Below are 14,308 nucleotides of genomic sequence, written 5' to 3'. Positions count from 1 at the left end.
TATTTCTTTTTCTTACTTTAAAAAGGAATTATAATTTTTTTATAAAAGATTATTTAATTAATTAAGCATTAATTTTAATTCCTTATTAATTAAAACAAATTTAGGTTAAATTTAAGCATTATATTTACTTTTATAATTTTTATTTATAGCTAATTTTATTTTTTTTTATAAGTAAATTTTTAATTAATTATGCTTTTAAGAATAATATTATTAAAAAAATAATTATTTATAAAATAAACTTTAATATTTACTTATTTATAAAAAGTTTTAATTAAAAATTAAATAATTTTATTAATTAATTTAATAATAATTAAAGTAAAAGGAATTTTATTAACTTATTTTTTAATATATATAGCTCTTTTTTATAAATAAATATTATAAATATAAATTAATATTTATTAATTTTCCTTTTTAGCTTAATAAATCTTTTAAACTTTAGCTTAAAAGTTTTTTATAAATATAAGAATTAAACCTTTTATATTTTTATTTAAAAAAATACTTAAAATCTTTTTATCTTTTTTTATTTTAATATTAAAATAAATTAATATAATTAATATATTAATTAATATTAAGCTTTAATTAAGATTTAAAAAAAATAAAGAAATGCTTTTAAAAGTTAATAAGTATTTTTAAAAAATTTAAGTTTTTTTAAAATAAAGCTACTTTAAAAGGCTTTTAATTTTTTTATTTTAAATTATATATTATTTTAATATTATTAAAAGTAAAATAAATATAAAGATATTTCTTTAATTATTTAATATTAAATTTATATTTAAAAAAAAGAATATTTTTAAAAGAATATAATATAAAATATTAAAGGCCTTATTATTAATAATAAAGAATATAGCTTTAATTTTATTTAAATTAATATAAATTAACTTTTTTATAATTTTAATTAAAGATAAGGAATTTTTATTATATATTATTAAATTTATATTATTAAGTAAAATATATAAAAGTTTATTATATTTATAATATAATAAAAGTAAAAGATTTATTTTAGCTTTAATATTTAAAAAAGTAAGCTATAAAAAATAATTATTTATCTTTATATAAATTATTAAATAAATTAAATTAAAATATTTTTAATTAATTATATTTATAATAAATATAATAATAAAGTTAATTTAATATTAAATAATTTATAATAAATTAATTAAAGTATTAATCTTAATATTATTTTTTAAAAAAGTATTATATTAATTTTAAAAAATAAGTTTTTAATATAATCTTTAAAATATATTAACTTAAAAAATATCTTTAATAAAATATATACTTTAAATTATATTATTAATAAATACTTAATTAAAATTAAATTAATATTATTAAATATTAAAATATTTATAATATTTATTTTAATAATTATAATTAAAATTATTTAAGTTACTTTTTCTTTAAATAATAAAAGTTATTAAATATATTTCTTTAATTTTAAATTTATTATACTTATTAAGTTTACTTTTATTATAAGAAACTTAATATTTTCCTTTTAAATTTAATCTTAATTAATAAATAAATTTTTTCTTTTCTTTATCTTTTTTTTATTTTTTAATTATAATTTATTATTAATAATTTAAAATTAATTATTTTTTATTTTTTTAAAATTTTTAAATTAAGTATAATTAGCTTTTATAATTTTTATAACTTTATTTTAATTTTTAATATTTTTAATTATATATTATTTTTTAATTATAATAATATTTATTTAAAAAAATTTATTATTATTTATAATTATAAGCTTTTCTTTAATATAAATTATATAATTTATAAGATTTATAATTATTAAAATTAAGTTAATTTTCTTTTAATTATTAAGCTTTTAAATTATTTTTAAAGCTTTTAATAAAGCTTTTCCTTTAAATAAAAGATTTATCTTAATAAGCTTATAATATTTAATTATATAAAGTAAATTAAACCTTTTTTTCTTAAATAAAAACTTTAATTAATTATAAATATATTTTTTTAAATTATAATTACTTTAATTATAATATAATTAAATATAAATAAGATTTAAATACTTTAAAAAGCTAATTTAAGTATTTTTAAATAAGCTAAGAAATATTAATAATTTCTTTAGCTTAAAAGCTATTAATAAATTATTTAAAAAAAGTTATTTAAGCTTATTATATTAATATATATTATAATTTTAAAAAATATAATTATAATAAACTTTAAGTAATTTATTTTTTTTAAAAAAAAAGCATTAAAATTATAATTTATTTTATTATTATTAAAATTACTTTAATTAAGTTTTATTAAAAGCTATTAAATAAAATTTATAATTTTTAATTTAATTATTTTAAAATTACTTTATTATTTATTATAAAAAAAAGCTTTAATATTTTATTAAAATAACTTAAATTTATTTTTAAACTTAATTAAGTTAAGTTTTAATTTTATAAACCTTTTAATAAATTTATTTATATTTTATAAACTTTAATTATATTTTTTAATAATATTAATATAATTAAATTTAAATAAAAATTATTAAGCTTATAAATTTTTATTTTAAAGGTAATTTAAAAAATTAAAATTATTTTAACTTTTTTAAAAAAAATTTAATTTTTTTAAATTAAGTAAATTTTAATTAAAATTATTTTATATAAATAAATATTTATTTTATTTAAAATACTTAAATTTTTAATTAATAACTTTTAATAAAATATACTTAAAATTTAATTAAAAAATATTCTTTATTAATTTATAAATAATTTCTTTTTTTATTAATTACTTTTTTAAATATAATAAAAGTGCTTTATAAAAAGGCTAAGTTATAATAAAAAAAATATTATTTATATTATTAAATTCTTAATTATATTTTATAATCTTTTTTTTTATGCTTTTAAATTATTATAAGAGTTATTATAAATAATATTTTTAATAATTATAATTAAGTTTATATAATAAATTTAATTATTAAACTTATAAAAAGTAAAAAGCTTTTCCTTTTAATCTTTTTAAATAAATTATTAAATAATAATATTTTTAATTACTTTTATTAAATTTAAAATAATATAGCATTATTTAAATAATTTTAAAATTTAATTATTTAAATAAAAGAATTAATAAGTAATAATTTTAAGGCTATTTAAAATCTTAATAATATTAATTTTATTAAACTTTAAAGTATTTAAATTATAAATTATAAATAAAGTTATTTATAATAAAATTATTATATTAATAAAAAATAAAACTTTTAAAATATTAATTTAAGTTCTTAATTTATTATTAATAATAAATTATAAAGTTTAATTAAAGTAAAATTAATGCTTTAATTAATAATAAATAAAATTAAATTTTTCTTTTTTCTTAATAAGTTTCTTAAGATTCCTTTTTTAACTTTAAGTAAAAGAAAATAAATAATTTTTAAGATTTAAAAATACTTTTAAAATAAAAGTAAATTTAAAAAAGCTTTAAGCTTAAAAGTATAATATATATATTATAATAATTCTTATTAAAATAATAATAAAATAAAAAAAACTTAAAAGTAATAATATTTTTAATTAAAGTAATTACTTTTAAGGAATTTATTTTTAATATTATTATAAAATACTTAAATTAAAATTTAAAGAATAAAGGTATTAATAAATATAATAAATAAAATAAACTTAATAAAAAAATATTTTATTAAAAAATAAAAATTATAAAATTATAATAAAAAAAGCCCCTTAAATTTATATTTAATACCTTACTTATTAATATTATATTAAACTTTTAATAAATTAAATTTAAATTTAATTAAAGCTTAAATAAAGTTATACTTTAAATTTTAATTTTTATATAATTTAATTAATATAAAAATATATAATATAATATTATTTATTAAACTTATAAGTAAATAAAGTAAATACCTTAATTTTATATTATAGCTTTCTTTACTTTAAACTTAAGATTATAATAATAATAATAAATATTAATTAAGAATTTAAATTATTTTTAATTAATATTAAGTAATATTTATAAAGTTTAAATTTATTATTTTAATTTTAAATTTATATTATTATTATATTTTAAATATAATCTTTAGTAAAAAACTTAAAATAAATTTAAAACTTAATAATATATTAATATAAAATTAAGATAATATTTTATTTAAATATTAAAAATATAAAAAGTACCTTAAAATTAAAAAATAATCTTAAAGTATTTATAATATTATTATAAGTTTAATTATATTTAATTTTTTTTTATAATAAGTTAAAGATAAATATAAGCTTTAATTAAAGCTTTAAGTTAATATATAAAATAATTTAGTAATATTTAATATAAAAATAAAAAGAAATAAAATTAATAAATAATTAACTTATAATTAACTTTTTATTTTTCTTATTATTAATTAAAAATATATAAAATTAAAATTATACTTAAGCTAAATTATTAATAAAAATAAGCTACTTAAATAATAAAAAATAGGTTTTGCTAAACCTTTTTAAAAATAACTTAAGAAAAAGCTTTAATATAATAAAAAAGGAAAATAAAAATAAAAAAGAATTAAAAAAAGAAAAAAGATAAATATTTTAAAAATTCTTAAAAATAAAAAAAGCTTAATTAAAGCATTAAATATATAAAAAAAGAGAAGAGTTAATTTCTTAAAAGAATGTTTAAAATAAACGTAAAAGCTAGCTTTTTATAGCCAGCCGGAATTCAACGCAATACCATTTCTTACATAATTCCTTGCACCCACCAATATAATAATAAATTTAATAACTTCTTTTTTAATTAGCTTAATAAATAGCTTAAGGAGTTTAAAAAGTAAGTTTTTAATAACCTTAAGGATTATTAAGTAAAGCATAAATTCCTTATTATAATAATATAATTAAAAAAAGCAATATATTAAAACTTTTATACTTTAATTAATAAATAATAAATATAAATATTAAAACTATTTAAATATTAATATATAACCTTATAAAGCAAATTAAAGGTAAAGTAATATATATTTTAATTATTATATATTTTTTTTAAGTATTTCTTACTTTTTATATTATTTTAAAGCGCTAGCAGGGTTTAATTATATTATTATTAACCTTTAAGGGCTTTATTAATATTTAATTTTTATAAGATTAAAGATATTATTATTATAAAAATAAAACAAAATAACCCATTTTAAATTAAGTAATTTAATGTTAAGATTAATAATATTTCTTAGCTAAGCAATTAATTAAGTTTCTTAGCAAGGTTTATAAGAATTAATATTATATAAAAAGTTATTACTACTTAAAGAAATGTTAAAGTTAAGCTATTTACTTAATTAAGTTAATAATTAAAATATTATAATAAAGGACATTATCTTAATTATAAAAAGAAATTAAAATTAATATTATAATGCTTTATTAAGAGGGATAAAATATATTTATTCCTTATATATAAGGACTTACTTAAATAAGCTAATTTAATTAAAAAAAAGTAAAAAAAGGCTTTTTTAAATTATATTCTTAAAAATATATATAATTAAGTATTATTTTGCTTAATTAATTAAAAGCAAGGTAGCTAAGCTAAAGTATTTAATATTCTTTCAACTCTTAAGTTAAATAATAATATTTTTTTAGCTATATTAAAGCGCTTAAGTAAAGCTAATATACTTAAGCTAGGAAAGGGTGGTGTAAATAACGGGAATATTATTAATATTAATGGAGGTAATAATAATAATAGTTAGCTTGCATTAGTATTTATAAATGCCCTTAATAGCTATTTAATGCCTTAATAATTAGCTTTATTACCACCAGCATTATAAGCAGCTGGATATATATATACGCTATTTATAGCCCTTTCTTTTATTAAAATGCTAATAATAAAGGTTACGCTGCTTTTACTACATTATTTATTAATATTTTCATTATTCTTAATAATACTTAATAACCTTAAGGATAATAAATTACTAAATAACTTTCTTTAATATATATGTTATTAAAAGGCGCAATATTATTAAGAAAAGCAAGAAATAAATTACTTAACTATAAAGCTTTAAAATGCAAGCTTAAGCATGCTTAAAAACTTTTTAATATAGCTAAATAAATAATTTATTAATTATTAATTTAAGAAGAACTTAAAAAGCTTTCTTTATTAATATATAAAGGACTTTATATAGGAATATAATATATTAAAAAAGGGTATATTAAGTTTATTAACACCCTTAAAGGCAATTAAGAGCTATAAAAATAATAATATTATTAAAAGTAATTAATTATAGCTTATTTATTATATATAAAAACGTATTTTAAGTATTACTTTCATTATTATAATAATAATAAATAAAAAGTAATAAAGTTAATATTAATGCTTGTAATATAATAAATTTTATAAATTAACTTAACTTATTTATACTTATTATATCTTAATATAAAATATTAATTTCTTTTATAAATTCTATGCTAATTATAATAATAATATTATAAATAAAAAAAATAAAAAGCTAAATTATTTAATATAAAAATTATATTATATTTATAATTGTTTTTAATAATATTATAATAATTTAAAGTTAATATATATATACATTATATTTACCTTAACTTATACCTTCCTTAATTATATAAACTATTTTTTTATTACCTTTTATTTAGCAATAAAGAGCCTTTAATGCTTTAAAATAATAATAATTAAATATATTATATAATTAAAAGGTTATAAATTTAATTTTATTACTTTAAATTATTAAAAAAGTTATTATTATTAAACTTTTTTTTACTATTTAATAATATTTACTTATTATCTTTTTATATTATTAATACTTAATAAAGCAATTTTATAAGATATAATTATAACTTATAAATAGCCTTAATATTTAATAATTAATTAATATACTTTTTATTTAAATTAAAGCTAATTTAACTTAATTATTTTATATTAACGCTAGCCCCTTATTTAACTACTTTACTATAAATATTAACTTATACCTTTCCTTATTTATAAAGCTATTACTTTTTAATAAAATGTATTAATTATTAATTTAGCTTATTAGTTAATTAAAATAGCTATAATTAAACTAAATATATAATAAAAAAGTTATAAGTTTAATTATAAGTATATTAATTAAGCATTAAGCTAGCTTATAATTAATATATTTTTTATATATACTTCGTATTTTAACTACTTAAGGTAACCACCTTCCCAATATTATATATATATAAAATAACACTTATTAAATAACGTAAAAACAAGGTTATTTAATATATAAATTATATTATATATATAACTTTTTTTAATAAAGATATAAATATATAAAATTAATTATTTAAATGCTAAGTATATTAATATAATAAATTATTATCTTATATATTAAGTATATTTAATTACCTTTAAAGTAAAAACCTTTTAATAAATATTTAAAAATAAATAATATATTATTTAATTTATTTAATTAAGCTTTCTTTTATAATATACTTTTTATAAATATATATCTTATAATTATTAATATATATTATATTATAATTAAGGCATTATAATAAACTTAATTAATAAGTATAGCAATATATATTATTAAAAATACTTAAATTACTTATATATTATAACGCTTATAATGATAATTAAAGCTTAAAAAATATATATGCTATTAATGCATGCATTAAAGTATATAATTAATTAGCTATTTAATTAATTTAAGCTTGCTTTAATTTAAAAATCATAGCCTTTTAAAAGTAACCTTAAATTGCTTTTATATTTAAAGCAACCTTATATATTAAGTTAATAAGAAATTACCGCTAATTCTCTTATATATATTATTAGTTTTTATAATATTAAAAGTAGCAATAAATATGCTTTTTTAAATTATTAAAGAATACCTTAATTAAGTTAAGATTAAGTAAGTATAAAGGTAAATACTTAAGTTAAACGCTAGCCTTATTATATATTTATTAAAGGTCCTTATAAAAGTAAAAATTAGCATTATTTATTATTAATATTAAGTTAAGCCTTAAAAATAGCAATATTTTAAGTAAAACCTTATTTTTAATAAAGTTAATAAAGCCTTAATTATTTATATTACCCTTATATATAAATAAACTAAATATATTTATAATTATAAATATTAAAAGCACTTAATATTATATATTGCCATCTTTATTATTGCTAAATATAAATTTCTTTAGCTTAATACTCTTTAATAATTATTTTATATATTATAGCTTATTTTCTTTATTTATATTAAACTTATTAATAAAGATAAACTAATTTATATAAGTTTTTAAGTTTTAATAATTTAATTAACTTAAATAAAATAATCTTATTAAGTAATAATTATACTTATAATCTTTTTATTTTATTTAACTTTTTTAAGTACTTAATTAATAATACTTTAAAAAATAATTAAATTAAAGTTATTTAATAACTATTATTATATTTTATTTTAATATAAATTATTTTTTAAAGCAAAATAATTAAGAAAGGCTTAAATAATAAAAATATATATTAAAAAGAATAAATATTTAAAACTTAAATAATATATATTATAATAAAAGTTAATTAATTAAATAGCCTTATATAAGTTGCTTAACTTAATAATAATATTAAATATTAAATTTCTCTTTCTTAGCTTTTAAATTTATTAATTAAAGCACTTTATAATCTTTATAATAATAATATTATTATTTAATTAATATTTAATAATTCCTAAATTATATAAAGCTTTAAAGAAATTAAATAATAAGATATAATTATAAAATTACTATAAATTAATTTATAATAATTAAAATATATAATATAGCAAAAGGTATAATATTATAAGGGTTATAAAATAAATAATTATACTTAATAATTAAAAAAAGCATAGCATAACAAGTGCATATAATTTTTAGTATAAAGTATTATATGCAGGCCACTAACGCCAAAATAGAACGTTTAATTGCATATGAGAGTAAGCACCACTTACACCCATCTGCCGGGTCTAGTATACGCGCCCCACCCGTTCTATCCCAATTCCGCGACGTGACCAGGGGCAAAGCACAACGAAGAATTGTCCACGAGGAGGGAGAAGAAGATATTTGGTGAATATACGGGACACTCTCCATACAGAATTATAGTTGACCAGCACAAAAACATAAGAGACTGGAGATGTATGGCCACTACTTGTGCAACATACCTGCCTAGGTAGGTAAGATGCTAAGCACTGGTGAGCCACCCCGGCCCGTTCCATGCTGACATCTAGACCTCAACTGGCCACCTTGGCCAGCTTACTCCCTGCAGTTAGCTCGTTCAGGGATATGCAAGGTGCATGTTTTGGGTAGCACTGCAGGCTCATAGACTGGCGTCGAGTGCGAGGAACCCTATCGCATTGCTTTTGTGACTTGCTAGTGCACGCGGCATCAGTGCTCACCCAGGTGGCGTTCGACCGAAGAACCACTCGCCAGGGGTGTCATGATCTGATGAGTAACTGATATCTCCTCAGAATATTTAACCGGGCCGTCGCCTGCTTCACTTCGCAGTCTGTCCTCGTCCAGGTTGGACCGTACAATCATTGGTCGTACAATCATTGTCGAGTAAGCATGGCCACCCCAACCATAGGAGGGCCCTTGAATGTCAAGGGCAGTGAGGCTCCCGCGACCATCTCAAACGCTGCTCACACCTATCTCTCTGCCGGGAAACAACTCGAGCTAAAAGTTAGCTTTGAAGAATATTTGCACTATGCGTCCATCACACGCGCCGAGGAAAGAGTTGCGGACGAAGCATACAGAAGCACTCGAGGCCCATCAACAATAAGGTCACTCTTTTTGGACCGTTTTCAGACGTCATCCAAGGGCCATAACACCGCGAACAAAGTCAATCGACAGGGCACAGGGGCGAGTCAGGAGATGGACGAGAAGAACATTCAAGCAGCATCTCCCAACACAGGATCACCTCCCTCCCCTGTGGACAATCCAGAGTTGCACACCGCCAATAGGGCGCTTCGCACCGCTGGATGGGGCAGCGTCTTCTACCTTATCACCACGGACATCTTGGGTCCATCGAACACTCCGTAAGTGCACATCACGCGCCCCAAAGGAAAACTGAACTTGCCACTGATAACTGTCCTAGATGGGCCTTTGCTCAGACGGGCTACGGTGCCGGTTTCGCGCTATATTTTGCCTTTGGGCTTCTCTCCGCATAGTGAGCCTCAACATTACCCGTTTTGATCTCATTTTGCTGACAAGGAGAACAGCTCGGGCTGGATCCTGTGGAAGATGTTCCTTGGCCTCGACTCGGACCGCTACCCGATCCGCAACTACGCCGATCTCTTCTTTCGGTGTTTCGGGCCATGGTCGGGCTACTTCGTCCACGTCGCCCAGGCGGTCCAGCTCCTCGTCATCATCGCGTTCCTTATTCTTCTCAATGGCCAGGCTATTTCCCAGATCTCGCAGGTCAACGGCACCGGCCCGGGCCTCTGCTTCATCGTGTGCGTGCTCGTCTTCGCCCTCGCGGGCATGGTCGTCGGGCAGATCCGCACGATGCAGCGCTTCTCCTGGCTGGCCAACTTCTCGGTCTGGATCAACCTGCTGAGCATGTTCATTGTCATGGGCCTCGTGGCGCACTACCCGCCCAACTTCGCCGCCCTGTCTGCCTCCTTCGGCCCGGACTTTGGCGTCCCCGGCCCGATCCGCACGTTCGCCGGCTCGCCGCCCATGGGCCTCGCCACCGGCGGCTCGGGGTTCGTCGCCTCTGTCAACGGGGCCATGCAGGCCGTGTTTGCCTATGGTGGTGCCATGCTCTTCCCTGCCTTCATGGCAGAGATGCGGCACCCGATGGACTTCTGGAAGGGGATGATCTGCGCGCAGGCATTCCTGACCTCTGTGTATCTGTTCTTCGGTATGGTGGTATACCACTTCCAAGGCCAGTTCACGTTCATCCCCATCGCACAGGGAATCTCGGTCTATGGTTGGCAAACATGTCTGAACGTCCTGGGAATGGTGGCTGGTCTGATTGCCACTGGGCTTTACTCCAACGTCGGGCTGAAGATTGCGTACGCGGAAGTGCTGGAGCCGCTGAACTTTCCGCCATTGACATCGGCGATGGGCAAGATCTGGTGGGCATGCCTGATTCCAATCTATTGGAGCATCGGCTTTGTCCTGGCTGCGGCTATCCCACAGCTTGCGTCTATCTCGGGCCTGGTGGGTGCATTGTTTGGGCTGGGTTTCACGTACATCCTGCCTGCATGGGGCGCCCTGGGTTACTTCATCCGTGAGGATGCCGTCGTCAGGGACTCCGAGGTCTTCGACGAGGCGTCTCGGACGTACAACCGCATTGACCAGGGGTGGAGGCGGCTCGCGCGTGGGTTCATGAAGCGGCCGTTCTTTCACGCATGGAACCTCATTTATCTTCTTGGCACGCTCGCCGCATGCGGCTTGGGATGCTACTCGTCCATCCTCCAGCTTATGAGTGCTTTCGAGTCAGGGGTTGCCACAAGTTTCAGTTGCTCAAGTCCTGTGTGAGATAATGTTGACTAGTGTGTCCTTGTCTGCCAAGTGGTTGGAAAGTTTTGTAGATACGTATACAGAGCTAGAGGGAGGATTTCAAACTGAGTGCGCGCATCTATCCTGACTTTTCACTACCTTCAACTTCTTGATATGCTTATGCTCCCAACAACGTCTTGAGCAACCGACACTCTCGTCCAACAAGATCATGAACTGCTTTCCTGACAATTCTGGCAGTTTCGGCGATGGCGGACGAAGTTGTCTCGACGGTACTTCTGCACAGAACCACAAGCTAGGACTACAGGCGTCGAATGTACATTCTCTTGGTGTCTCAGCAGGTTACGTCTCGATGACAACGCTTTGGTCGTGCATCCAGGTTGCGAACACGTGAAGTCTCCCCGACGCTCCTTGCGAGATCTTCGAAGCATCGTCAGCGTAGGCGTTCATTCGTATACGGATCTGGGCTGTACCTTACCTCGCTACTCTATCCTTGGCGTGCTTAACAAGCCCAACGTTTGCCACTTTCCGTGTCTTTCTAGATCGGTGGCTGGGCTTGTAGCCTTGAGAGTCGACGAGTATACAGCTGGCATTCATGGTATCAGGTGGCGAAAGCGGATCATTTCTCGCGGGACGGGGCGGTGTGGTTGCCTGTCTGTACCGGCTAGACTGGGGGCAGGTAAGCGGTTTAAAATTGGGAGGGGAAGTTGGACCGTTTAGATCTTTAAGCGGTTTAAAATCTCTGAACGGTTTAAAATCTTTAAGCAGTTTAAACCTGCTTAAGTAGTTAAAAGGAAGGAGCGGTTGGCAGAGAGTAGGAGGGTGTTTTAGCAAAAGGGCCTTTGGCATTAACTTTAGCTAAGAAAGAATTAAATTCTAAGATCCCTTCCTCCCTTTGGGAATCCCTTTTACTTTTGCTTTTGGAGCTCCTTTTTAAAATTCTCTTCCCTTCCCTTTCCTTTTCTTTACTTCCCCTCTTTTTTACTTTGCTAATTAAGTTAATAATATTATGAAAAGAGTAATTTTTTCCTTTTATTTAAATAAACTATGCTAAAATTACTTATATATAATTAAATTATTAATTATAGTTTAAATTACTTAGAGATTTTAAATTGCTTAAAGATTTAAACGGTCCAACTTCCCCTCCTAAACGCCCGCGATTTAGACCCCCTAAGCGGTGATTGCACCGCTCAACAACCGTTTAGAAGGACCCCACATCCCCGGTACAGGTGTATTGCTCAGACCGCTCAGTCGCTTCAAGTGTTCTGCTACCAGCGAACAAATTGTAGCCCCGATATCTGCGATATCATGGCTTCTCTGCATGGCAGAATACGCGTTTTGCAGAGGGCTTGACACATTGGGGCTGTCGAGTGTCGATTGACTGCCACTGGCTGCACTTCCACCACCATAGAACTTTCCAGAAGCTGGACTGGGAACAACGGTGTTGCACCCAGTATCATAGGATAGTCCGGGAAGTTGAGGATCACCAAACTGCAAAGGCAAGTTGTGACCTGTGCACTGAAATGGCTCAAGAGTATCGTGTGTGATGGCGGGTGGGGGATTTGATGTCTCAAAGGGGAGGTAAGTTTCGAGAGAGGTGGTGTCTGGGGCCAAGAAGTTAGAGAGTTGAATCTGGTTGCTGGATGAGTTCTCCAGGATCCGTAAGTGCTGTTGAAAAAGTGGCCAGCCGCTTTCACACAGGGTCAGCTTGTCAAGCTCTTGGGCAGATTGAGCTTGTAAAGCCATATTGTCATGTGACTGAAGGGGCACCGTTATCCTTTGCGCAGCGATCCTTGTAGGCCTATACACAACTTTCGAGGACGCGTCTTATATAAGGTGAGGTGGAGGCCGGAGCCAGGATATCACGAACCCTTGAGGACGGGACAGACGCGTCACTCAACTGGCGGTCCATCTGGCGGTCCATCTGGCGGTCCAACTAGGACTGCCATGATCTTGTCTACCTAGGGTCAAATCCAACTTGGACCGCCAATGATACATAGCATAAAGGTGGAACAGCGTGGAAACAGACTGCCACATTGTGGTGGCTTGTTGTGGGACATTGGAGAAGTAATACTTGGCCAACCAAAATCGCTGCACACGAATATCCCAAGTTTGCTCCGGACTACTGCAGGTCGCCAAGGAACCACTCCTAGGGGGACCGCCTCTCAGCATCCAGCAGGGGTTGAGGCGGTCCTCAAGCAGGCAGCCCGATCCAGCCAACCTCATTGGCTAGGCAAATCTGACGACTACAGATATCATTCGTGCTGACTGCTTGAGTTAATTTAATTTCCTTCCTCCATCTATTCATGCACAAGCCTGAAGAATCTTCGAAACTATCAGCATTACAATAGAGAAATCGAGGGTCTCGTTAGACTGTTCAACACACAAACAGACAGATTATTCTCAATCAGAGCCCATTCTGTAGCCCACTTTTGGCCGTCGGGACTTGCGGGCAACTCTATTCCATCGTTTCAACCAAAGCTGTAAATGCGATTAGAGGGGTGCGAGACTGTTTCCTGAACCACAAGTCGACAGACATGGATTCACGGGCTGGCAATCCCTCATCGTCTTGTGACACAGGGCTTGAACCAACTCAAACGGAAGCTGAACAGGACCCATCCTCATCCTGGCGCGATCTGGTTGACTGGACTTCGTTGGACACCAATGTCTGGGTCGACGGAGACTTTGGGAGCATCTCTAACGAATACGTTATCGACGACTATGACTTTCAGGGCTTTGATGGCCAATTGCTCGAAGCAAAGACCACCAGTACGAGTTCCCAACGCCATCCAAGTTCTCTCTCCACCCAGGAGACCCCAGAATCGGGGGTTCGAAACACAGAAAGGGCCACGTCTGGGCTTCTGGACTATCCCGACTCGATATCGGATAATGAAGTACCCGAGGATGGCGGGCTACAGAAAGCTTGGCAT

The 14,308-nt window shown here is 26.6% G+C and overlaps 1 protein-coding gene across 1 annotated transcript; it reads left to right on the top strand.

The window, feature by feature from the left end:
- Positions 1 to 9,479: 9,479 nt before the first annotated feature.
- INS49_015429 (uncharacterized protein) lies at positions 9,480 to 11,399 on the top strand (the record flags this gene model as incomplete). Its single annotated transcript, XM_043176110.1, has 3 exons — positions 9,480 to 9,949; positions 10,009 to 10,080; positions 10,133 to 11,399. 3 exons carry the CDS (start codon positions 9,480 to 9,482, stop codon positions 11,397 to 11,399), a joined length of 1,809 nt encoding a protein of 602 aa, XP_043019565.1.
- Positions 11,400 to 14,308: the final 2,909 nt, after the last annotated feature.

Source organism: Diaporthe citri (genome assembly GCF_014595645.1).
Source record: "Diaporthe citri strain NFHF-8-4 chromosome Unknown scaffold_9, whole genome shotgun sequence".
Taxonomy (NCBI): Eukaryota; Fungi; Ascomycota; class Sordariomycetes; order Diaporthales; family Diaporthaceae; genus Diaporthe; species Diaporthe citri.
This window is presented reverse-complemented; position numbering and strand designations above follow the sequence as displayed.